General features: G+C 34.8%; 3 protein-coding genes across 7 annotated transcripts in view; 1 reads left to right on the top strand and 2 right to left on the bottom strand.

Moving 5' to 3' along the window:
* Positions 1–27551, bottom strand: part of Sesn (Sestrin) — a 52941-nt gene that overhangs the window by 16482 nt on the left and 8908 nt on the right. For all 4 annotated transcript variants that reach the window (XM_065305377.1, XM_065305380.1, XM_065305378.1 and 1 more), the window contains exon 4: positions 21968–21997. In XM_065305377.1, the coding sequence (XP_065161449.1) occupies positions 21968–21997 (30 nt within the window). The remainder of the gene's footprint in view (positions 1–21967; positions 21998–27551) is intronic.
* On the bottom strand, positions 11195–15785 carry LOC135794192 (sodium/hydrogen exchanger 11-like). Of its 2 annotated transcripts, XM_065305375.1 has the most exons (8): positions 14208–15785; positions 13971–14145; positions 13605–13912; positions 13292–13547; positions 12999–13233; positions 12437–12950; positions 11994–12372; positions 11195–11924 (listed from the first exon to the last, which is right to left on the bottom strand). In XM_065305375.1, the coding sequence occupies exons 1-8, from the start codon at positions 15731–15733 to the stop codon at positions 11598–11600; spliced, it is 3720 nt and encodes a 1239-aa protein (XP_065161447.1). In that variant the 5' UTR covers positions 15734–15785; the 3' UTR covers positions 11195–11597. The 2 variants fall into 2 exon arrangements, with proteins under 2 accessions (XP_065161447.1, XP_065161446.1); XM_065305374.1 differs by having other exon boundaries at positions 12437–13233.
* Positions 23154–26772, top strand: LOC135794195 (uncharacterized). The gene is made up of 3 exons (XM_065305382.1): positions 23154–23554; positions 25152–25337; positions 25961–26772. The coding sequence occupies exons 2-3, from the start codon at positions 25219–25221 to the stop codon at positions 26184–26186; spliced, it is 345 nt and encodes a 114-aa protein (XP_065161454.1). The 5' UTR covers positions 23154–23554; positions 25152–25218; the 3' UTR covers positions 26187–26772.

Raw genomic sequence — 27551 nt, 5'->3', positions numbered from 1 at the left:
CTAATATCCAAACATTTGAATATTCCAACAGAAATACATAAAACATAAATTATTCCAAATTTACTGCAGCACACACACGGACAAAAACGTGTTCCAAACGGGGTTAAATCCTCTAACAAAATATATATCCCAAACTACAGTTAATATTGACACTTTTAGGGCGTCCTCGCCGGCATTGTTGGGCGTTGGATGCGAGAAAATCGAGGACCGGTCGAAGCGCACGCCTGGCAACAACTTTAACTACTCGCTTACATGAATATGTCCTTAAAATTAATGCTCATCATGTTCGTGTTTAAACAGCTTCGATCCACGCCGAGCAAATTCGCGCCGAGCCCAAGGATTTGATGCTAACAAAACACACACACACACACACATACCACCTAAGCCCTATTAAACGCACAATGTGCAAACCATAAGCACAAACAAGCAGTTAGAATTATTTACACAAGTGTGATTCAAGTACAATGCACACGCACCGCCCTGCATACGCTGCAACAATTATAATAAATCACAACATTGACATAAAGTGTTACGAAGCGAGACACCGCAGCACCCAAGACACCAGACCAGACAAACATAATCAAACAATTGCATTCATATTAATACCATTAATCAGCGTGAAGGATGTTTTACATACGTATTACCTTTGTTTTTGATAATAATTAATATATTCTTTGTAAATATTTTCCAGCCGCATTAACTACACTCGTGATTTAATTATAGACGTTCCAGTTCTGCTTCTGAACGACATTGCCACCGCGCGTAAACACATTTAAAATAATACGGCAAAAGCCGTTATTAATTCGCTATTTAACATACGAGTATAGTGCGTGGTGAGTATAGAGTGTATTAATTATTTAATAAAGCACTTAGACACCCATACGTAACACAACACGCTTCGATTATTTACAATAATTAGGAACTCGTTTTCATTATCAACACTGAAATTAACGAACATGTTTACATGATTACACGTTTAGCTAAATTGATTCCTGCCTTCGACACACACGCGACGTCACCACCACAAACACGATTTTCTCAACCACAAACTCTGTTCCTGAATCGTCGTTGGTAATTTATTTGTAAGTACCCTATATATTTTCGAAAATCGTAAAGTGAATATATACGTTAAGTACCTACTCCTAATAAATTATGCCCAACTTTAATCTATAAAAAATGTAAACAAATACCGCTTAAACAGGTAGGTATGTATTTCGTTTATATGTTAATTGGTTTATTCGTAGGCATAAATATATTTATTTGTAATTGAGCCACGAACAAGGCTGATGCAATACGCAACCGGATAGTATGCATATGATTTCGTATGTATTTTTTTCTTTTATTTTTCTAATTTATGTTATAAATGCAACACATTCGAGTTAATGCTGTAATAATAAATAAGTGAACGGTCTACGAATGGCGAATACAAACGTATCGTACAAGGTAGAGCGTTGTGAAAATTTCAACGATTCGATTCAAAGCTTCAAATTTATTAGTTTTGTATGTAAATATCATAGTAATTATTATCAGGTTTTATGTGTTAGTCAACTCGTATATGTAGGTATATGTATAGATTCAATAAAAACAACATCGCCTCGAATTTTTCTCACAACCTCTTAATACTTTACAAAATATTTTCTAAATTTTAAAAATTCACTTTTTAGAATATTTACTGTTTTAAAAAAGCAAAAAAAAAATGAAGAAATAAGTAGGTTTGTAGCATTTCATTCATATCTTCTGTTTGGGTCACTAAAAACCGGTTTGCAAAAAAAAGCAGATTATCTCAACGTGCAGAATTGTGCGTATAGAAGTAATGCAAACCAAAATTAAACAAATTAACGGTTGAAGTTGGTATTAAAATCAACGCACACAGCAAGCGAGCGAAACAAACGCACGACGAACGAAACACGACACGATTCTTGCGTTAATTTATGTTCCATCGAGTATCTTGATGGTAAACAAGTTTCGATCTCCAGCGTGGACTCTCAGCTGGTTAGTTGGCTCAAGATAGAGTAACCTGACTCGATGAACATGCTTCTATCTATTCTATTCTACACTCCAAGAAGTAGAAAAAAATTCTAATCGTATTGCTTCATCGGAGTGATTCATTATTTCGAACAAAAACAGGAAACTAACGCAAAGTTACTCACGATATTATTTTAAATATATAGAACCAGATATATCGATATAATTAAAGAAATCGTTTAAGAAAAAACAAGAAAATGTCTACAAGGTTTAGTTAATAATTATTTATGTATTGGATTTTCTAAAATAATCAATTTAATACAAACTAATTATTTTAATATAAAATTTTTATTAATTTTGGTTTAGTTTTGAATTATTTTTGTAAACATTAAACTCCCAAGTAATTAATTAACAACTAAAACTAATGAAGATGACGTTATGCTCTGATGCCACAAAAAAAGTAAACAAAAACAAACGCAACTCAATTAAACCCGATTAAAACAAAACGCACGTTGAGTACAATAAACCTATCCATCATAATTATTACATCTCAACATTCGGCCGGTTCGCGGTGCGATTCCAATTGCGCGCGCTCACATTGAATGGCATAATATGCGCCGCTTTTGATAAACAACTCTAGACGTAACGTATTATTATCACAAATGTGTGGAGCAATAAATTTTCTTGAAATTGGGTCAACTGCGTTGATAAAAATAATATAAAAATATACAACTCTCGACTAGATCGCATCCACATTGCGGAGCGAAGAGGAGACTACTCGACGTCTCGCGATCGCCGATTTGGCCCAAATATTGTGCGCTGCGGTTTAAAAATGGGATTGCGGACTAGATCAAACCATCCTACTACCACCATCACACATGCGGCTATAAATCGAACAAATCGTATATTCTGTTTTGTGGGGAAAGTGAGCATGCGTTCACGCAAATGTGTGCAAACTCTCTCGGTAGAAAGTAACGTTGTGCAGTTTTGCAACAAAAAAAAAAACTTATACTGGAAGAGCTGCAGAGAAATGTAGCTTCTAGTGATACTAATGGAAATGCGAAAGAGGCATTTCCTTGCGCATGCGTACAAATTTAATCTCACAAGCACTCACAGTAAAAATACAAATTTTACAAAGTAGGTGAGATGCAATATACACATAAAATAGCATCAACCATATAATAAAACTTGTTGTTGCGCTAGACGCAATGACTATCATAAACTGGCATGTAGATAAAACAATTGCCATATCAACACACTATTAATAATATGTACATCTCGCGAAATGGACTCGATTATTGCGTAAGCAACTTGAAAGCATATTCTAATGCATGCATCCAATTATTATGCAACATTAGCCTCCTATAAACGAGTTCAACTCGACCAACAATGACATTACTCATAGCCGGCATATTAAAACACCGGTATGAAAATAAAACACTTAATAAATTGTACATCAATGACTTACGTTTTGTGGAATTTGGCCCATCGTGGTCGCCTCGTGCAGTTCGTCTCCGAGGCCGAGCTTCGGCACAGGAATTTTGAACTACTTATAAAACCCAAAGTAAACCAACAAGCGCTGGCACTGATTGTTCGTCCTAAAGGATGCTATGTTCCCACCTGGATGACGCACGCTTCGACGATGTTCGCTTCCTAGTGCAATCGTCCGGGCGCAATTGCAATTGATCTAACAAACCGGGTATGTGTGTCCAAAGCGCAAACTATTTTATAACAAATGTCACAGGTTGCGCCACGTATTGAATTCTCTCCTAAGTACTATTCTTTCACTATGTCACTGAATATATGTACTTTTCTTCTCACTTGTCAAAAAACTTTGATCATAGACAACACAGCCTTTGACTTTCTTCACAAAAAACGAAGCGAAAAAAACTTTTTCTCTACACTCGAGTACATAAAACAAAAAACTTCAACATTAAACTTTAAAAACCCTTGTCTATTTCTTTGTCTGTCAAGTAGTAAAGGGACGCGTTGATATTCTCAGCCGGTACAACTCAAAAAACCAACTGACGGATCGAACCGATGCGACTGGCTGGTGCGCTGAACGTGCTCGACAACGCGCTATACACCGACATGTACACACAATCAACAACGCCGCGCGTATTCCTGCTAGCCTGTTCTCGGTCCGCACTGACGTGCGGCTGGCGGCGTGTGGAAAACGTGCGGATTGTGCGGGAGCCCAGAGATGCCGACCGAGCTCAAGCAATAGATCGAGTGTGGGAGTGGGGCACAGCGCGACACCACGATGTTTCATAATACATCATGCGGAACAGCGAAAAGCGAAAATCAAATGAAACGCATGGGTAGGGTAACACGTTGTAGTATTGCGCATGCGCGCGCAACTTCACTATGCCGGTAATGTTACCGGCGAACGATGGACTCCTGCGGGGAATCAGCTGTTTGCATAGTGAATAGGAAAAGTTTCGCATGGCAACAGGCGAATCGATTGTGTTCGATAAATCAGTAGGAGTACATACTCTATTAGCTAATACTAACTTTAGTAATCACGCATAACTAATCTAAAAATAAGTCAAATAATTCAAATTCATAAACCATTCAAAAAGTAGATAATTTATCTAAGTGTAAAAAAGTGTAGACATGAATATAATATTGCATCTTCAATATATAAAATCAAATAAAACATGCACTCCTATATATTTAATCGGTAAACATATATCGATTGCATGGTAACAAATCCAGCGATATTCTAGAACTATGCACACAGTTCGGAAATGTAACGATATTAGTTTATTCGCGAGTGAGTGAAGGCAATGACTCGATAACGACGTGACACATACCGACATTGAACATCAAATAATAATTGTTTTCCTGCACTGCAACAACTGATTTAAAAACAATGGCGATCAAAAATGGCGACCACAAGTGTCATTCGTGCCAATCTAGCATAACTCAACTCGTAAAATATTCGACTATGATGTGTAATAGGAAATAATCGCATTTGTAGACATTTTACTTGCTAATGTGTTAAGTACCGTTACCAACATGTTACAGTTTCCTGTTTTCGGTGTTATTTTTATACGAATTAGTCGCGCAATATTCACATTTTATTTACAACCAAACAAATTGATAACAATCAACTTATCCGCCCGCTATACTATATAATAACACGAATTTACATAGCACGCATTAATTCCGCTCATTTAGTTTGTTCTTTATTCGGCGAACGTGTCACGAATAAGCACGCACATATACTGTACGCAGAGACGCACAATAATAATTGTTTCAATCAGTTTTGTCATTGCATTGTTGAAACTCTGCATGGGAATTGCTAATTTGCATATGATTATTTCGACGGCGATATTATAGTAAGCTTTATCTTTTCGATTGTTTACAAGTTTACACCGAGTGTAATTTATTCTGTCAAAAAATAGAATTTTGGCTTTCACAATGTTCGAATACAGATTTTCAAATAGATTAATGAGATAAAACAAGTAAATGTATGCAATCGACTGTACACAAAAAAATTGCAGTGGTTAGAATCTACTTAGCGTATGTAAATTGCAGGTTTGGTTGCCTATATAGAGAATGAAATTAATGAAATCCTATTTTTAAACACACTGTATATAAAATATGAGCTTAATCGGTATTATCGCATTTTCCACAAATAGTTTAATTAACTATCCGACGTTTAACTTAAACGGTCCAATTGTGATTTACGCCCGTAACAGTTTTACGACGGTTGTAAAGTCATAACTTAACGACGTATTATGAAAATAAACTAAACAAGAACCGAAATGTATTAATTTTAACAATACTGACTCAAAACCATAATTTCAATTGGGCGCAACCTTGACGGCATTGTGGTGGCAAATGCATTTTTATGATCCACTTCGTTAAAATAAATTACTCCGACATATTTGGTTAAATACTAACGCGGCGTTGGAAATTAACCGAGATTTGTTATTTAGCAATTAAGTAGCAATTATGTTATAAAAATAAAGAAAAAATCTAATGAAAGACTAAGTAATAATTGCAAACAACAATAAACAGACGATGATGTTGATATCAATCGAATGGTGTCATTATTTACTTGTGATTTGTATTGACGCAATTCGTAATTTTTCCGCAGTCATTCCACTTCAGGCCACACATGTAATAAAATATTTGTCGCCATAACAAACAATAAGCACTTGCACAAAAATAAAGGAAAGTTTTGCGCGCAGTCCGGGAGAGACGCGCTCCTAAAATCAAACAGATGCGATAAGTGTCACATATCATCGCGGCGAGAAGTATCGCTTTCATAAGCAAGACGAAACTTGCACAAATAAATAAGATATCGAAGATGACGGGCGTGTATTCATATTTTCGTAAGCTGGCATGTGGTGTGACAATTCGATCGCATGCACAAACATGCAAACCGTCAAACGATGCAAACATGTGCCAGAAATGATAAAACCAACTCCATACTCACTCCGGAATTCGGTAGACATATTGTCGTAAGTGAGTTTAGAGGTTAGGTAAATGTCAAACATAGACGTAATGCTAAACGTGTAAAAAATACTTTCACACACGCAAAATGACTAAAAATACTTCAAATTTACGCAATATTGAAAAATATTATAGATTTGTTTTGAATCACTTGGCTGATATTAATTAATAAACAATAAATAGCACATTGTGGCATGACTTGATTAAATAACTGCAACCCGGCGCAAATTTGCAACAAAATACGTCAACGGCATCATCCGCCGCACAAGGACGTAACGAAACCAAACATTGATGAGTTCTTATCGCGTATTAAAAATAAAATACAAACAAAGTGTGGCCAGGCCAGCTCATAAGTAGTAAATACATTGTGATATTAAATTCGATACGTGATGCTCATCGAGAGTTGATTTTTTCCACTCTCTCCTCAATTCGTATGATTAGTATTGTGCAAAATAAAGTAATGCACAAACATGTTTTGCGTTCGCAGGCTAAATTAGCCACATATACTCAAGGCATACGTTTCATAATAGCGCACTTTACTACGCTGCCAAAAATAAAGCCAGCTACTTGAAGAAACTTGAAGTAAACAAATAAAATATTTAATACGCCGCTTAGGAAAACAGGTTCTACAAGTTAAACATCATAATGTGTATAGTTTCGGATAAAAACGGCCAAATTCCATCAAACACAGCTGTTTGTTTGTCATCTTCTATTTTTCGATAACGACATGTTGCGAATGAACATCAAAAATATTTGCCCACAAGATTGTAATATCTTAAATCGTTTGTAAGTACATATTGTTCGAATCGTAAAGTTGAATCAGCAAGGAAGCAACACAAGCGCACACAACCATCATCTCAGTATACCCAAATAAGTCTTATCATGTGTAAACAAAGTTAACCATATCATTACACAAATGTACTGCTTGAAAAAATGTGCGATAATATCAAAATTCTTACCACGACACGAATATGGAGCAACAAAACAATGGAAAATGCGTACCTGCAACAAAAACGAGGCAAATATTAGTCATGAAAATACGAGTGTGTGTGTGTGTGTGTGTGTGTGTGATGTGCCAATTAAACAAAGTAATAATCAGATTCGTATTTGATTAATTAGCAGGCAATGTGAGCCATTAATAAAGGTAAATAGCACTTCATAGACGGGCGGGTATATTGTGAGAGTGTGCTGTGAGACAAATCGTGCACGTTATAGAATGGAATATATTAATGATAACAATAGTGGAGTTAGAGAGTTAGAGAGCCCAACATTAAAATGGATAGGTGTGTGCGGTTGTTACTAAGAGAGCACTGCACTCGTCGCGCTTATCGCCATCGCCACTGCCGGGTTTATGGCTCACGATATTCTTTTCACCTTATCGGCTCATTCATGTGAATAATGCAAATGTTTGCCTTGATAAAATCAACTTGGGATGTCTGAAATCTGAGTGGTACACATAACGATAACATAAATACATAATTAATAATTTGTCTATTAATAAAATACTGTCTGCTGATTAATTGTTGATTTAAAGATGCATCAATTTACTTTGTGTCTTTAATCAGATTAAAATATGATATATTTTTGAAACAAAAACAATATTTACAACGTGAATAATGAAATTTGAATGTGCCTGATGCGTAGTTAATATTGACACAATTTTATTGAGCATCCAATTAGGCATTGCGGGTTTTATTGTTTTATATAGAATGAATATCATATTAATTACTACAATAGAAAAGCTGCTATCGACAATTAAGAATTATGAACTTGCGTAAGTGATAACAATTGTACTATTTACAATTACACTTGTTCGAACCGGAATTTCATTTATCACAAAGACTATTGGTATTAGTATAAAGATGATGAAAGAACCAACAACAAATACATAAGACCGAAGAAGAATTTTTGTTAAATTTTACTAATAAATTATTATAATGAATATTTATTAAAACTATTTTCACCATTTTTTTTTTGTTTTATTGTGTACCTGCATTTTTGGACGTCCTAACCGAATCCTGATAAGCTCCAACAAGGAGTCCAACTGAAACATTCTGATGCAGTCGGTCATTTCCACGCGAGATTTTTGGTCAAAACTAAATCTATCACTACTTTATTTCAATTTTCGGAAAATCGCACTGCTGCTAGCAGAACTGTCACTTTAAGACTGTCACAAAACCTATAAACTCGTCAGCGTGCTCCAAATAACGTTGTTGATTTATGCATTTGTCGAACATTATCATAAGCACACAATTACGATTAGTGCCATCATGTTTCAACAGCAATTACAGCAAACGGTATAAATAAAATCAATGAAAATCCAATCGTTGACATGTAGAGGGCCGAAAAAATACACCACACCAAAACAAAATACATACGAAAATAATTTCGAGTATTTCGCAAATATTTATTGCAAAAAAATGCGGAAACATTCGCAAAACGTAAAATAAATAAGTTTATAGCGTGATTAGATCATGATACATGCATGTAGTCATGTTGTGTATCCTGTTGCTACAGGCATTATGCAAATTTAAACACAATTTTGATTATTTGTTTACAAATTTAATGTATTTCTGAATCATTTACACTGAACTCTCTCGCAGCTGTTTTATTTTTTTGCGTTGCCGTGTTCGCATCGGAGTGATAAAAAAAAGTAATTAAAACTTTTTCTTTAATTTTGCCCGACTTCCTATTGAAGCTCATAAACAACGAGCAATTTAATTCTTTTCACACTGCAATAAAAACGAACAACAACAATCAAAACTAATAATGTTAACCTTTAATGTGTAGCAGCGCATGTTTGAAATGCCTCCTTTAATTTGTTCTTAGAGTAATAAATCTCGGTGTTTATAAAATACAGATATGAATACATTATAAAGATTTGTTTACGTTTGTTCTAGGCATGTTTATTCGCTAAGGCTTAAGCATTTAGCTAAGCAGTGCGAATCATCCGAAAACATTCGAGAGAGTAGATTTCGTGTTTTGTAGTGCGAGCAGCAGCATAATGGGTAGGCAGGCATCCTTGAAGTGAAGTGGAAGTAGACATTTTATATGCAAGTCGTAAATTGTCGACGAAAAGGCCACGACGCACACGTACTGGCGAAAACAAGCAGCGCACATCCATAGGGTGATTGCAAAAATTGATAAAGAACAGAATTGAATGTTATTTAATTACCGTGGCGAAAATAACCAACGGAAAATTGTTATCTATATCTTTCGATTTTATGTGGATTATATAAGAGAATTAATTTAATTTAAAGCTAAGCATTTGGTATCATTGGTTACAATATAAATTGGATTATTTTGCAGTTTCTTGTATAAAACCTACGTTTTAATACTATTTTTATTCATCACTGATTTTATAAAAATACTTACATCTAATTTTAGTTTATTTTTCTATCACTAATAACATTTAATTTATATTTTTAATTTAAAAATAGTAAATCTTCTAAAAATCTGGTACCATTTTGCGTCACGTGCATAAAAACCACCCTAATGCCCGTTACCTAATCCGGGAAAATCAACCGCTTGACCTAAATTCTTCAAATTCAGGATAAACCTCACAGTGTCACCATCTATACTCATAAACACGTCAAATTGCGTACTACAACTTCTAACATTGTTGTTTTATTCAAATTTCCACCAAAATACTCACAAAACAAAAACGTAGTAAAAGAAACAAACAAAAACCAAGGAATTGTGGCGTTGACCCAATAAAACTTTCACCTAAATTTAGCACCACTACGTTTAAAATATTTGTGTTTCTAAACCCATTGAATTCACTCTTGTGACGTTCAGGTAATTAAAATTTAGTGTATTTTTGCCAGCATACAACTAAACCATCGTAAAAATAATATTTCATAACTCCTAAAGAAAATGCAAATAATAACCATTTTTATCACGCATACAAATCATACCAAGGATGTGTTTAATTGCAAACACGCAATAAAACTCGGCGTTTAATAACGAATGAACTGTGATATATTGTTGAAGATACTCCATCGTAAAAATTACCATCTGTTCTATTACGTCAGAAGCGCCACTAAAATTAAAACATGCACTCGCTTTTCTCCTAGTGCCGCAGTTCCTGCAGCAGTTAAAAAAAAGCAGGAATCAACCTCTACTGGCAAACTATGATGTTTACATTGAGCACGCTTCGTTGAGGCGCGCACATTTTTCAGTGCGTTGTTAGAAGGAGGCGGCGGTGGTGCTTGTGTCATAGGCGTGAGGCAGCGAGAATCCAATCAGGAAAATCACACTCGTTCGTAACCCGAATATTTTATTTACACCTGCTCACCGGGTGCCAAAACAGCTCAACATGCCAAAGGAGCAAAAGCGTGTGTAGCGAACGCAACTGAATTCTATGCGAGTTTGCTCTATTTATAACGCCATTGCGGCAACCAGCCGGTTTTCCCCGTGTCCAAATCGAAATGAATTCGGTCACAAACGCAAACTCAAATTTTAAACAAAAAATACAACAAATTGCAAAACAATCCAATATTATAATTTATTTAACATTGAAATGGACCGATTTAACATTCATTATTGATATATACTCGCCACATAAACAAACAAACAAGTAAAGAAAAAAAAACAAGATAAATTATTATGGCAAACGCACATCTGGTTTTCAAATTGGGAATTTGACATTGAATTCTTACTATTGGGAGTTGTAAATTCTAATTAAAACAATAAAATGTAATTTAGATAACATTTCGACGATTAATGCGCTTTGTTTTGCCTCATTATGCATGCATTTTATTCTTTTCATGTCAATTAATTTGCATTGATTGACTGACGTCAACCAAAGTGCAAATTTTTCCACAATCAAACGATTCCACGCAGAAAAAAGACGAATCCGCCGGCAAACAAGTGCTGCGCGCGGAAGCGCAAGCGATCGATGATAATTTACGGCTCAATTTCCTTGACGCAACCTTTGTTTACACAATTTGATTTGCGGCTCGTGCGTTTACACATACTTTAGATGGGCGGCAGTGTTTTGTTTGGCATTAATTTTCCATTCGTGCGTTAATTCCGCGTCCGAATTAGCGCATCCGATCTGTCGCTGTGTAAATATTTTTTCATTATGACATAATAACGAAAAATATTTTTATTTACTTAATAATTAAACATTGAGAACAAAATAATAGATACGTAATATCCGTTTAAGAAAACCGGCGTCTTTTCACAACAGGACTATCAGATTTATCTGGATCCGAATCTTTTTCAAATGATTTAACCTCCCAAATATATTCAAGACCTTTGTTTCCAGGCGCTGAAAGTAGCGGGAAAGCTCTTATACTAGATTGAGATTGTACGCGGCAAGCATAATCCACTTTGGTAGTAGCCGTATTATAAAACAATCTCATCCAGTCATCACCATACTTTGGAAGTGTTCCCGAAGATAGCATAATACCACCACCTTTCGCCTCACGAACGGTAACACCTGCATGGTGACCAAGACCATGCGTCCATTCCTTATCATAATCATCCTAAAAATAATCCATTATTTTGCCGCCAGCATAAATAATAATGATTTGCGTTCGGAACAAATAGGTTACCCTTTTTTTAAACGTGGATTTAAAAGTCGTCATTATCGAATCATAAAGTGAAGCATCTAATGGAATGAAAAATAGTTGCGGATTCACCATATACTTGTCTTTCCGAATCAAATTTATAAACTGAACATGACGCGGTAAATGACACGGTGCGATAAATTTCACTGAAGAAATCGCATCTTGAGCGATTCCTTCGACGATAATTATATCTTCGACTGAACGAGGACGTTCAAACGAACTGCAATCTGTAAGATCGGGGAAAAAGCCCTTTACAGTGTGCCCCATTATTTCCTCCTCTGTCCAGCTCAAAAACGGTTTAGTTTTCCATAATATCCCATTGATAAGTTTCAGAGTAAAATGTGTCCACATTAAGGAATGCACACTAAAATTGATTAATAATAAAAAAAAAGAACTAAGACTTGACGATTTTAGCTTTAAATCTGTACCCAGCTGAATCATCAGTCAATCTTCTAGCTGCTTTACGTATTATTTCTATTGGAATAATAATAAATTCACTAGTCTCCAAAGCAACAACGTGACAGTGATAAGGTCTTTGCGTTAAAACACCCATATCGCCAAATTGACTGCCACACATCATGAAATAACTCTTTGGCTGAAATAAGGTATCTTCACCAATATCGTCAATACCCGGAAGTGCGCCACAATGAGCGTATAACTCAACATCAGTTGGTTCATACACGACTCTCACCAGACCGCTCGTCATAATCATCAAACTATCGATGGTGTTGCCTACACGCATGATTACATCATTTTTTTCAAACTTGATTTTAAACGAGTTAACATAACAAAAATATCTTATGCTATCGTTTAGCATGAATCCTAAATTGAAAACAGCTTCTTCATCAGTTTGTTTTTGGATTGTTTTCAGCTTGAGAAAATTTTGCAGACCTATTTCTTGCGATTGTTTTAATTTCGCATGTTCAAAATCGTCAATGTAACCTAAATTGTGTAGAATTAATTTGATATTGATTCGGGTATAAATTTTACCTTGAGTCCACATTTCAAATATTTTACGTTTCATTGCAAAGAAGCAATTGCGAATCACCAAACGCGTCTTACACGTCACCATAACCCAATCCCTTTCGGCGGTGCGATTAATTAACTGTGATTTGATAATAATTCTATCATTTTTAGCTTTTTGTGTTAGTTCCGCGCAAATACTTTCATTTTCTACTAATTTTGGCATAGCATGAATTACTTCGTCATAACTTCTAATCATTGCCTTAAATATAAACAAAAATAAAATATAAATAAAAAGTGACAACAAATTAACTTTTTACTTCTCCAATATCCACAGCAAGCATAATCCGTAGTCCAATCCACTTGTCAAGAAATTTCATAATAACATTTTCGAAACGCTTCAGTATAAACATAACTTTGGCGATTTTAAACACCTGTATAGCCACCACAGACTTTACCGTATAGAATAACATCTTCTGAGGGAGGGATTTTTCTAAATTGGAAATATAGTGCACAAGAACAATGTCCAAGCAGAGGATAATCATCACCAAAAAATCAAATTGATCCCAAACGTTTCTATGATACATAAAAAATAAATTAAATAATAAATTAATAATCTAAGTAGGTACGTACTTGAAGTATCGTTGAAACGCTTGAACGAAAAGAATATGTGAATATGAAATAATCTTCAAAACAAAATCAGAAAAGAAGATGAACGCCACGACACACTTCAATATAAAAATCATCTCATTTTTTCCTTCCTTGAATATATCCATAATCATCAATGTAATACTACACAAGAGTACAATCATCAGCACCCATTCGTACACAAAATGTACGACAATCTTGAAGAAAAAATTTCGCCATTGTTTCCGCGGTCTATGCAAAGTCGTATCTAGGTCAATTTTATTCATGCAAGACTTAATTTTAAAAATCATAGTCTATAAACAAAAATCATAATAAATTTATGGTAAAATGTCAATTGATTATCGATTTTACCTCTTTGTGAATAAAATGTTTAAACAACATGGGGTCCAATGATAAATCTGGTGATGCCATAGAATACTCCACAAAATTGAGCAAAATAGTAATAACATGTTTCTGAAACCGTCCCGTTTCATATTGTGTTACAAACGACCTTTTATGCGCCAAGTTAATGGTCTTCTTGGCTTCACTGCAAAATATAACGTGGTCAAGATAAAATTTCACACCCAAACACCTTCCTAAATTATTTACATCATCAACAGATTATATTTCTTGCGCGTAGGCTCAAAAATCACAACTTTCTTGCATGTTTTGCAATAGGATTGTCTTGATTCATAGGGTTCCGGTTGATTTTTGATGCCATCGTTAACAAGCAAAGACAGCTTCATTGTGCGCAGCACAAACTTCCAATTGACGTCCGCATAGCCAGTATTCATCCGCAGCATTGATACAAAATTAGACTCAACTTCTTCGAATTTTTTCAAGCACGTCGCGATATTATAATTATCCAGTTCCTTTTTATTGACTCCAAAAATCAGTGCCATCAATGCCAGCATCTCAGGATTTATCAACAGCGATATGGTTATCAAAAAATACGTATGCGGGGCACAGAAGCATCCCATTCGGTAGGCATTACTATCGCTGAGTATCATGAGAAAGTACACCATTTGTACAGGTCCCCGTTTCGCAAACAAAATCATAAATATAACATTCGACACAATGTGCGTGCGTTTGGTGAAGTTAAACGCCGGAATAAAGCAGAGCAAAAGTATGAAACGTAGACATACCACCATAATAAAAAGGCCCAGGTATTCCATAAGCATACCAATGTCAAAATGTTGTATTGTACGCACCACCAGGGGCACCGCAGCGAAATATATCAACAACGACTGTGCAATCCTCGAAATACTTGAGTTTATCCTATCCAGATTCCTGCTTACCTTGATCGGAATGCGTGTCTTGTACATAGCGAAATAATACGCATAGATCAGCACAGCAACACCGCTAGACACATAGAACACATGCTCGCCAATGAAGAAAACACTTATCGGAGTCAAGATGATAAACAAAGCCATATTGTGTACGTTGTCCAAGAAAAGTTCAATCACACACTGCAATATCCTCCCCGCAATGAAACCCAGCACCATCCCGCCGATGTATTTCCGTAAATAGAATGTGACTACTTGATACCACGACGAAAGGGATCCACTCATGATAGCCACCGAAATCTGCATACTTGTATAGCATACTTCCGCGCCAATCACGCTCTCAACTTGTATGAGCACCAAGAGGAGACTTTTATAACTGGTCAAATTCAAAACGCTTACCGTCGAATCCAGATAGTCAATGGAACCCAGAGCAAAACCATAGATAGGCACAAGCATCAATGACCACTTTGCACCAGTCAAGAGCAACATGGCGAATCCAAGGCATGTACTAAACGCAGCCGACATTAAGATTGCATACGCAACCGAAAATGATAAGTGCTCACGAAAGATGCTCAGATCCAGTTCGTAGACAATCTTCAACACAATCGGCGGGTAGAATATCGTGATTAGATGCATGGGATTTATTTCAAAGAAAATTGTTATATCCGATCCAGTGACGAGCATTATCACCGTCAATATGGTCACTAATATTTGTGCAATTGCTTTATAACTGGTTGTCTTCGCCATTTGGGTGATTATCTCACCGATTACAAGCAAAAGGAATAAATAAATGGCAAAATATAACAAGAATACCATCGCTGGATGAGTCTGATAGTAAAATTTATACATTTTTGTGCTGCAATCGAATTATTTCACAATTTCACAAACGAATTATTTTTTGTTTTGTTTCCGTCAAATGATAACTGACAGATTGAAAATTCTCCCGATAATGGGATTAAAAACAAGCCAACTTGAGGGGAGCGTTGACTCGATGTGGAAATTTCGATAGCAACAAATTCTATCTTATTATTTATGTTTGCATTACATGCCAATTACATGCCGGTAGTATGCGCATTTTGGCAGCGCGCCAGCGCGCGAGAAAGCCCGCTGGCGAACCGGCCGAAACCTGCAATTAGACTATATGTATGTACATACATACAAGCAATAATAGTTACACCAATCTGCCATCTAGGTGTGCGATTTGCGGCATCAATATGAAAATTGTGTTGCGTTGTAAACATATAATTACCATCAGACTAACTTCGGACGTCGTTGCGCGCGCATGTTCGCAATTAGTTTTCAGTTTTTAGAGCTTTTACCCCATTAAAATAATGTTGTTGTTTTCCATATGATAGAGCATTTTCCAATCTTCCATAATCTACAATTTTCCGGTTGGTATCTCTTTTAGCAATTCGCAATTGATATAAATCGTCAAAAATTGAAATATTGCAATGTTTAGCAGTTTCAGACTGTAATTAATTGCCAATTACTTACCACACAATGAATAAAATGCATCCAATTTGAATGAAAATTGTATATTGTTAAACGATTACGATTTTTAGTTTTTAATGATGCAATTTTTTTTCTCTGCGGTGTGCAAAACGTATACACGACCGATATGAAAGGTTTCTTCCAGCAGTCAGTGTATGTAATCAAGTGTAAAATTATGTGCACTTGTGTATTGCAACGTTGGATGTGCGCACGCCGAGTCAGTGAACCCGTTCAATCGTTCACAAAGTGCACAAGCTCGTTACCGACAATATAGTAGCGGCATCGAGCCGAGTGTATGCGCCATTAATACCGCTTGACGTAACATGTTATAATCTGCTCCTAAATTCGTATTTTAGACTTGCCTCTCCAAGAATATTCTATGTGATTGCATAAAATATACGTCTACAAAATTCATAGTAGTTCTAGTGCGTAAAAGTACAATGTCAAGCAAAGTGAATTTTAAATCAACCACAATTTACAATTTACAAACAAAACGTCCGCTCGTAAATTAAATTATTCTTGTCGCGGGAATGTGTGATTGCAAATACAGCCTTTCTTCCAAAATTAGCAGAACACAGTTAATAAATCAGTCAACAAACGTTAACATTCCTGAAACGTAATTTTAAATTAAAAATATCAAACATAAATTGAAACGATCTGCTCAAGTATATTTTCGTCCGGTAAGTATACTCAACCATCAATTATTGTTCTCGACAAGAATATAAACTAGTGACCTAAATTTTCGAAAAAGACCTCGACAATTGCTTTCCTCAATCAGAGCCGTACCAACGTAAATTTCCCGCTTAAACCTATTTAAAAATTAACGCACACTAAAAACAATTAAATAAATCCGTTAGTAATACATTACTGTAAAGTTTGTGGTTTCCAAAGAGGTCGTAAACAAAACGTGGTCATCAAAATTTCATTTTCGTTTACATTATGAATAATTAAAGTCTTGTATATTGCGTTCGGAAATTTAAAGCGTGGTGCGCTGATTATTTTTACCGCATACTTGTAAATTAATTTACGAAATTTCGAATTTATTCGAGCTCTTTCATGTGATAGATTTAAGATTGTCGTCGTTTGCTTAAGCGTGCTTGAATGATGAAGAATTCGTTAGTCGTTCGTCGCGCAAGAGTAGCAGATGTGATGCTCGGTTTGTTTTAAACTTAACGCGGCGTCCCGTTGCACAGAGCAGGGACATGCGATAAAAAATAATAAGAGTCGTATGTCAACTTGTCCCGCAAGAGAGCTAGTTATTGCTACTGAAACTTAAAAAAGTTGGATTAATTTATGCGCGAGTTAAATATAAAAAGATAAATTTTCTGACTAAACAAATAATACTTGAATATATTACATTTATATTAACGTTGTGCTATGGAACTACAATTTCATTTACATTTCTCTTTCAATTTTCACCAGATGTTTGTAAATTTCTTCTTTCTTTGTTCTTAGATTTGTATATCATTAAACTACTGCATTCTCTAGCACCGAGGAAAGTTTCTGAAATTTATCGATGACCTTAATCGATTATTTCGCACTGAATCGCGGCCGCAATGCAGAATAATTGCGCACTATTTACGGATGTAGTTTTAAGGAATGCATTAGCACCAATGTTTTAGCTGCAGTTTCAACACGCTCGGATGAAACGCGCCATTTGCAATGAGCGAAAAAAAGTTGCGCAAACCAAGCGACGTGATGTTGAACAGAGGTTAAAGATGTGCGCGCACCACGAATGCACTTAAGCAGGCGCACCTTAGAAATTGCAAGTTGAAGTTCACTTTCTCTTCAAAAATGAACAAACACGTGTGCAGTTATAAAGCGCAAACATTCGCGAAACGAAGATGAATTGATACAGGCATTCTGCGAGTGAATTAGAAAAAAAATCTTAGCAGGTATAATTTAAGTACGACAAAATATCCAAACGTTAAATATGCGGGTAACGAGGTTACATAGCATTTGAACTTTGTATTGTTATTACATTTTGTGTACAATGAGTATTTTATCAGAATCAATTGAACTTAATCAAACAGAATTAAATTACCTATGGCCCATATTTAACACTTCAAATTCTAGCATTTGAAAGTATTTTTATTAATGTAATAAAATTAGCGACAAAAAAATCTTGAGAAGCGTCAAAAAGATGATGAAACTCTTCAATATATGCCAATAAAAATAAATACATCTAGTTGAGAAATAAAATTGTATAATTATACACACTTATCATCCGTTATGCTTATCAAAAAAGGAAGCATGACTGCAATTGAAGTTATTATGATTACTATTGGCAATGAACTTAGAACTGTCGATAATGTCAAATAACACACGCAAGATGTAATACTGCATCAGCCATTTTCCTATCAATGAAATTTCAGCTGCAAGTATTTACAATACAACAACAAAACTCCAGAAATATCAAATAAAACAATAAATGCCACTTAAATTCTACTAGGATGCCTATAAGTAATAAACCTATAACTTATCTTCTTTGTGCCGTAAATAAATATAAATATCACATTTCCACAAATATTTCTATAGGCGTTTTATACATTTGCCAGCAAGGCAAAACACATTATACTACATTGAGTAATAAATTATGTAATTAAATTATATTACTCCATCATATTTATTAGCATGCATAATTTAATATTATACATTGCCAATGTACGCGCCGCTGAAAAAACATCAAATATAAATACTTGTGTGCGTTACTAAAGCTGCGTCGAATGCAATTCAATCTCAAGGATGACAGCTTCGTTTACAATTTATATCTTATTTATACATTATTTATATATAAGTATTTCATATTTTCAACTGAATAAACGGTGTTCGTGCACCGACAAAACTTTAAAACGTCTTTATACCGTTATTTTTCAGTTGCGCTTGGTGTTAAATTCCATAAATCAAAAACTGTTCTGCACAAGGTGAAAAATAATATTTATCTTCTTTATTTAAGAAATAATAGTTATTTTTATTTATTATTATCCGCATTTAATACGTAATCCGCATGTTTATGGAAAGAATAAACTTCAAAGTAATAAATAGAAGCTAAAGCTGTATATACTCGTATTGTGTATTAATGCAATTATAAACTAAAAATTTAATTTAAACTCTAATTGACATCATGACGCATAGGGGATGTCAACCCCCACACCATCAACCACACTATACGCTCTCTTTGGTGTAATAAATTCCCTTATTTTATTAGTTTTGAAGTTTCATGCAATCAAATTATGTTTGCGAGTGAATATACCTAATTAAGAACATGTAGATGTGTAGCCTGGCATTTCGCATATCCACAACAAACGTATACAATTTTTTTAATTGCAATCATACCTAATTACACGCTAATAATATATAATCAAATATAATCAAACAAAATTTATTACTCATGCCCACACTAACTATGTGCGAAATGCAATTATATTGCAATTAATTCATCAAGAATAAAATTTAAATCAGAAACCGTCAGACAGCGCGCTATTTGTTATCGTCGCATTCACAAATTTTACAGCACACAATATTAATTATCACACCTAAAGATGACCGCTATAAACAATACAATAAAATAACAAATTCTGCGCGCGTTATTCGCAATGCATTTTAAAATACATTAATAAATTAGTCAGCGCCCTGCGAAATTCACTCTAGTATAATACTTCATTGTTGTGACATCCTCCAAATCGGTATGCTAACAGTTTATTCTCTTTTAAATAAAGAGCCTCATAATATGCGCTCGGCCGCATAGCGTCGATTGTATTCACTTAGCACTTTTAACACTGTTCCGTTAATCAGACTAATTTAATGACCAAGGTCGGCAAATCCATTATGTACAATATGTACTCAGTGTACTCCACGAATATACACTTATTAAACTAGTTACTTGCGGCGCGGACTTGAGCGCATATCGTAATTATACCATAATCCAAATGTAAATAAACACCCATTAATTTATTCGTTTTAATTTCAAATGAGATAATTGTGCGCAGTAGTCGATGCAATATTCAATTTAATTAAAAAAAAGTTCAAATGTTAGCTCATGTTTTCAAACCTTTGCGCGAAAAATTCCTCCGGCACACATTACAGCCTAATAAACAAATAAATAATTAATAAATGTATGCGCTGTACAGATATAATGCTAATTGTCAGGCTTTTGCGTCGTAAACGCCGACAAATATCACAAATCCCATAACAAGCAGTACGACCGCCTTCAAATTAGGACAACAGACGAAGCCAATGCACTTTATCACCGAGATATAGTCTTGCCTTTAATGCTATGCATCATCACAAACGCAAACTATTCGGTACGCGTAATAATTTCAATTTTATTAAATCATTACAGCATTTCTCCGACAAATAAAACACGTGTAACAAAAGTCAATTGCTAGTCAAAAAGAAAACGAATTGAATGCACAGTGCATCATCAATGGATTCGATGTCGTTATCAGCCGCAAGCAGACACTTGGGTCGCGCGAATGACGAACGAGGCGGTGGTGAAACGATCAGCAGAGATTGCATAAGCTTGGCGCGCGCATCATCCCATTTTCAAAGTGTGCAAACTCGACGTGTGCAACGGGACGGCCTCGTCATCCTAATCAGGATCAGGGCACACGCCGCACACACATACACTGACCGCAGGACCGACCGATTGCGAATGAACCGTGATCGAAAGGACGGCGGGCGGCGTGAGGAGGAGCTTAGGCGAGCGAGCGCGCTGCTCGAGAATCCGTAAATTGTAATAAAATTATCGACTGCGGCGGTTGTAGTGGCGGATTACGTCTGCGGACGATCCAAAATCCAATCGCTTTGCATGTGCACGGAATTAATTATATCATAAATCATAATTCTACATCTGTTTTTATAATAATTTCATCATTTTAATCAACGCTAATTATAATAATGAGCAAAGCGTCATCAAAGCGAATAAATTGTTCGCTTTTGACTCATTTATTCAAATGCATTTGAAAGTATAATTTATTTATTGTTTCAAAAAAGATCTATTAAATTTATTTCAAGTGTATTCAAATTCACATTTGCAATTATGTTTTTATTTGGATTGTAAATATAAACAAGCGCAAAGATAGATTACGAATGGTGTTAAAAAAAACTTGTTTTTTTTTTGCTTATATTTGCGCACACGTGGCACCAAGGCCGACCAGGTCCGGACCAAAAAAGTGCGCTTTTATAATTCCATCGCCATTAAAAACAATGTCATTAAAAATGAATGGAAATATAGATACACACACACTGCGTTCAGCTACCGGTGATTGGAAGCACGCCTTAAATTGTGTTTCAATTTACATAGTTTTTAAGATAAACAAATAAATTTAGCCAGCAATCACGTACCAATTTAGATATGCATTTAGATAATAACTCATTGCCTGCAGTAAATTATAATAATTATTTAAATTGAAATTATTAGCGCAAATACCACTTGAATAGTAATTAAAAGTAAAGTCGGTAGGAAAGTTTTTATTTCCTTAACCAGCGATAACAAATTCTGCGGCGAACATTGCCCGCATTCAGTGCAAATGCAAATGCAAAAATTTATTATTGTATGAAACTGGTTTTAAAGCAATAAATGGACTATACCTTTTCATTGTAGGTTCCCAGGGGAGGCAGCTGGAACAAAATAAATTATTAGAAACAATGAACAATTTAATCTAGGTACGCAACAACATTAAAACTAAAACTTAGTTTAATATTATTACTCAATTATTTCGAAATAACAATCGTAGATTTTACGTGTATTTCTTCTTCTATTATTTCACAAATATCAAAACTTTTCAAATTTGTATTTTAAACAATATGCTTTTATTCGTGAACGAACTTTATGCTAGGCAACTTATCATGCATACTAAAGTAATAAGTAGCATACGATAACGAAATAAATATGGTATTATCAACTTGTAACATGTTTCAATATTTGATATTATGAGAACAAAATATTAATGTGAATAAAACTTATTCGTCACATAATATAAATAAAATTAAACATATTCCTCAGATAATATCTGAATTAAATATTATCACAAAGTAAAGTTCAGTTTGTTTCAAGTATTAAATGAGTGATGTTTGGGCTGAATGATTGCTTTTCTCAGCCAAACAATTTTATTTGGAATGCTCCGCAAAACGCTACTACTAGCGACATCTAGCAATTTATAAATATACTAAATTAACACTTTAAATTAATTTACAATATAATATATAATAAAATAATAATGAAATAATAAAAAGAATAATGTAATTTTACAAATTGATTTAATTTCAAATAAAAATGAAATTATTAAAGTATTAAAAAATATATAAATCAATATTGTGCATGTCTAAAACATGTGAAAATTTAATTTGGTGTATTTATGCATCGCGTTTAAACTTTATTCAAACTTGAGCCACACGCACAAAAGTACCTAATTTGAATACCAATTTGAATAAGCATGAAGGCTGATTTCCGATAAGATTAAACTAATTATTTATTCAACCTTTTGACGCATAGAAAATTTTCAATAATTTATTTTATCGCAATATTTACAAATACACGTGAATCAACTCCGATTCAAACATCGATTGACATTCGCAAAATTAATATGCATATAATTGCACGAACAACAAAAACTTTCCAATTGCTTCCTACCGTTCTAATCATTCATTCGATATCAGAGAATCCAATTGCGCGCATGTCCAATGTACTTACATGGAACAAAATCCATGTTTAGCACAACAACGTACATTACACTGTCAACCAAAGTTAGAAACCTAGATAGCCATATAAATGAATGTCGTGCGGAGACTCTACGCGCGCATGAATGTGAGTGTGAGCGTCGTCTAGCAAAGGAATTGTGCACAGTAACCGCGCACAACTTCTACATATACGTCCATTGTACAGTTCATTATTACGCATTTTAACGCTTACTTCAAGCGATGTGAGCGCACGATAGTCGCCGCCACGACATAGACACGCTTCGACCATTGGTCCAAATAGTTCGTTCGACATTGCGCCGACTATCAATGTGTGTGTGTGCAAAGTGCGCAAACTGTCAAAGAACGCGGTTTTCGGTTGATTTAAACCCGCATATCAATCGCACATCTTCATTAACACATTCTAATATTCGCAAATTGTTGTTACCAAGTGTTGGAATCAACATTTAATGAATGGAGTAATTAAAACATTAAAATACAGTAAGTATTTAAAAATCTTCCAAGTTTATGTGCGAAAATTTAAAAATTAAACAAGTTATATTTAATTATCAACCTGCGTTGTTTGTTATATTAAATAATTCAATATTAAAGTTCAACACACACGTTATTACGTAAAACAAATGTTACAAATAACGAAACGTAAGTAATACACGATAATAACGTGTATGTGCGATTATAAACAACATTGGAAGACTTTCTAAATTTCTATTTCTTGTACTCAATATTTGTTTCCATCGCAATTATAGCTTACATTACCGAGAAAATCATATCAAACAAATACGAAAATAATTACAATGCATTCAAATTCGTACTTTCAACAACATTTCAATCAATATTGATGTTGTTAATGCGTTAATATCAATCAAACAATGTATCAAAGTATAAAGTTCCACGATAAAATTAATGATTGAATGATAAAAATCACTTTCAACTGCATGGCAAATTATTTTTATAATTGCACTCTGCAACTAGCTTAATAGCCAGCCAATTTATTAGTCTCTGAACCTGCAAAATGTAATTATTTTGATTGCACAATTTGCATAGGAACAAATAGCCGTGATTACTTCCCGCTCGCTGGGGCTGGCATCGATTGAAGTACTTAATTGTGTTATTATTATTAAAATCCGTACTTGCACGATTAGAATCTTGAAAATAAAAATCCATAACATGTATAATAATACATTTAACCTTTGCTCGTTTATTGTTCGCCGTTTAATTGCAAAGATTACTCATCGAAACTGTATGTAAACTCGTTCACGCGCACAATGGAACTTGAAACAATCAAGTACTATTCAAATTCAAACAAGAAAAACTTGTAGGTGACGCTGTTTTTTATGATAAAATCAATGTGCAAAAGTTAAAGCGCAAATCGCGTTTATTAGTTTTAGGTAAATAAACTTTGTAGCAATGACGCAATAGAAAATCACGCTTTTCTTTGGTCAAACCAGTTAATTATACATTGATAAGCTTGAAAAGGTCACGGGTCATCGACGACAATCGCAAAAATGTAAACATTACACTCGTCATTCATGAAATGTTCCACACACGAAAAAAAATGAATAGTTGCCAAGTTTTTGACCGTTTGATCAGACCGTGACATAAATTATTTGGCCATAACTGCGTCATTCCTGTTATTCAGTTTTTTTTTTCTAAATTCTATAAATTAAATCGCAACGCAGGCAATGTCCTAGAGTTTGTTATTGTTAAGTTTGCGAGTTTTTCCGAAACATTTTCGCAAAATAATCAAGGTAATATCCTTAATTCCTATAGATATAGATAGGTAGGTACTTAAAGAGGAGCGGCACGCGCCAAATATAAAAATTGTTGGCACTTATATTGCAAAACTAAAGTGACTCGAGAGATAACCTACACAAACACTTAGCAAACACGCACTTCACATGAGAATTGCGGGAGTACGGCCAGCGAACGAACACGCTTAAATACTTTTTGATATAATTTAGTTTCCGTCCAAACGCGCAACGGATTGTTTCACATATTGTACAAGAGAAACGTTTTTTGTAATTACATTACAACCGAATACGTAATAATTTACCTAATAGTTATTTTTAATTTCTAGTACAAATCGTAACGAATCAACATTAACAAAAGGCAGAAAATATTAGAAGAATAGAAAATAAAACAAAATGAAAATCATGGAAAAATTCGGCGTTCCTGAACCACAGTGGATTTTGGCTAATACTGAAGCAGGAAGATTCTGGCGTCGTGAAGATAATGATAATGATGATACATCGAAAAAATGCAGGTATGTTTTGATATAATAATTTAGAAATAATTAAGAAATCATATGAAATTATTGAAGAAAAAAAACTTTTAAAATATTTTAAACTTTAAATTATACTTATAATTATTCATATTTTAAACATTTATTTATTCCTCGCGAACTACTTTCATAATATTCCTCATTTCAAGCTTAAATCGTGTACGTGGAGCCACCTATTTATTAGATCGTCAACTACAATACCGATAAAACCACTCAATGTATTTTTGCATCGCGTTTCTTCATTGTTTTACTTTGTCTACATAAAAAGGACAATTGAACATTGTAGACTTTTGAATCATGTTCCAAACTTCATAATACTTTTAATTTTACTTGTTCCAATTAAAATTATCGCAATTTATAGTCCAAATTATAAGATTAAAATATAAAAAAACTCGCTTCTATGATTAATCGTCCAGGAATGTATGTTTTATACGCCTTAGTGACCTGAACATTCTGATAAGATAAAATTTTAGCAACTATTGCATAAAATTGCCCCCTATATCAAAATCCAAACTATAATTGACCCAAACAAGACAGCTGCTTCAATTTCACTCTAGGCACTTATAAAATACCTCTTATTATTATTTTTATTCCTATTATTCCAGAGTGAGTTTCCGATGCGAGCCCGATATCAGAGAATTCCTGCGCGGTGAACACGAACTGCAAGAGATCGAATGGCCAGACGACATGAACGCGCCTGGAAGTTTCATCATGTGTATGACGTGTTTGTTCTGCATCGCCATCAGCGTAATACTACCGTGGTACATAATTGGGGGCGGCACGACAACAACGCCCGCGTCGACCGCCACCGCCGCTGGTAGCATACTATAATTACCGGCGCATGCAATAGGTGGTTGTTCGACTACCACTAGGGTATAACCAGGGACTTAAACAAAAAAAAGAAATTAACTAGAAGAGCGCGTACAGCCGCCTTCCTCCTTCGAGCACATTTTCCGAACCGGAAATATTACGCTATGTGTGTAGACAGTAAATGGAAAAACGGGCACCGGCACAACAGCACAAGGTAAACATCCGAAAAATAATCCTCGGCAGTAAATCACGAAAATGTAAATCGTGGAATGGAAAGCGGTAAAGGCAACAACAAGGAAGCAGCACCGGAAATGAACATTTACCATGCGTCCTGGCCAGGGGCGTTGATGAGTTTTGCGGTTTGCGCAAATAGATTACTAATTTTGAATGTGTGCCGCGCACACCAAGGACAATCAAGGTTAACACAATTGAAAATTGTGGAAAAACTTCCATTAAATGGTTAAAGTATTAGCTTTAAACACATTTTCTATTTATATTATGATTGATAATAGTGGTGAAATGATTTTATACTCTAAACTAACTAGAATTAACCAACAATAATATTTATTACCTCAATGAATAAATAAATGATTGATTTTCGAGGCTATTTTCGTATTTTATTCAAATCCACATCATTTATTACAGCAAGCTGAATAACTACTTCAAATAAATAATTTTATTATGATGTCAAAAAAGAAATCTCCAATCTACAATTTATTATGTATGTATTCCAAAGCATTTCCATTACAATAATTACACACGTGTTTATTTGCTCGCGCCGTCACCGAAAGTAGGTTACATAAGAATTAAAACCGTCTTAGCGAGGTATTCAAAGCGCAAGCCGGTAGTGTGTGGGTGGTGGTTATTTGCGTATAAGCGCGTTGGCTACAACTACCCGCTGGCAGACTGCTGGTCGCCGAAAGGCAGGCCCGTAGTTGCTCTAGCGCAACATTCGCAATTAGATATACGCGACGACCGTGGCAGGTGGAATACGAATAGAAACAGCATGAAGAAGAAAAAAAAAAAGAGCACGCGAAAATAAACGAATACAACACGCGTTATACTCGTATTTGCATTTGCGAACGCTTGCAAACATAATGTGCGAAAGGCGATTGTTGGCGTGTAGCGTTGATCTTTGATGGTTTCTTTTAATCACAGATTCATGGCCGTTTGTTCTATTTGATAATACTTTAATTTTTAACTTTTTAAAACCAGATAAATAAAAATTCTTGAAATCCACAATTGCCGTTCCAATTTAAAATGTAACAGCGCGATAAAGTAATGTACAGTTATTTGTTTTATCACGCGCAAGTACCATTCAATTCCACGTATCTAAATTGGCGACAAGTAACACGTCAACCGCTTCACTAACGTTCGCCGTAAAAT

The sequence above is a fragment of the Atheta coriaria genome, unplaced genomic scaffold (assembly GCF_025399875.1).
Source record: "Atheta coriaria isolate IRGN ID8LTWV9N9 unplaced genomic scaffold, Caltech_Dcor_3.1 hic_scaffold_6_pilon, whole genome shotgun sequence".
Classification (NCBI taxonomy): domain Eukaryota; kingdom Metazoa; phylum Arthropoda; class Insecta; order Coleoptera; family Staphylinidae; genus Dalotia; species Dalotia coriaria.
Note: the sequence above shows the minus strand (reverse complement) of the source record. Positions and strands in the feature narration are given on the sequence as shown.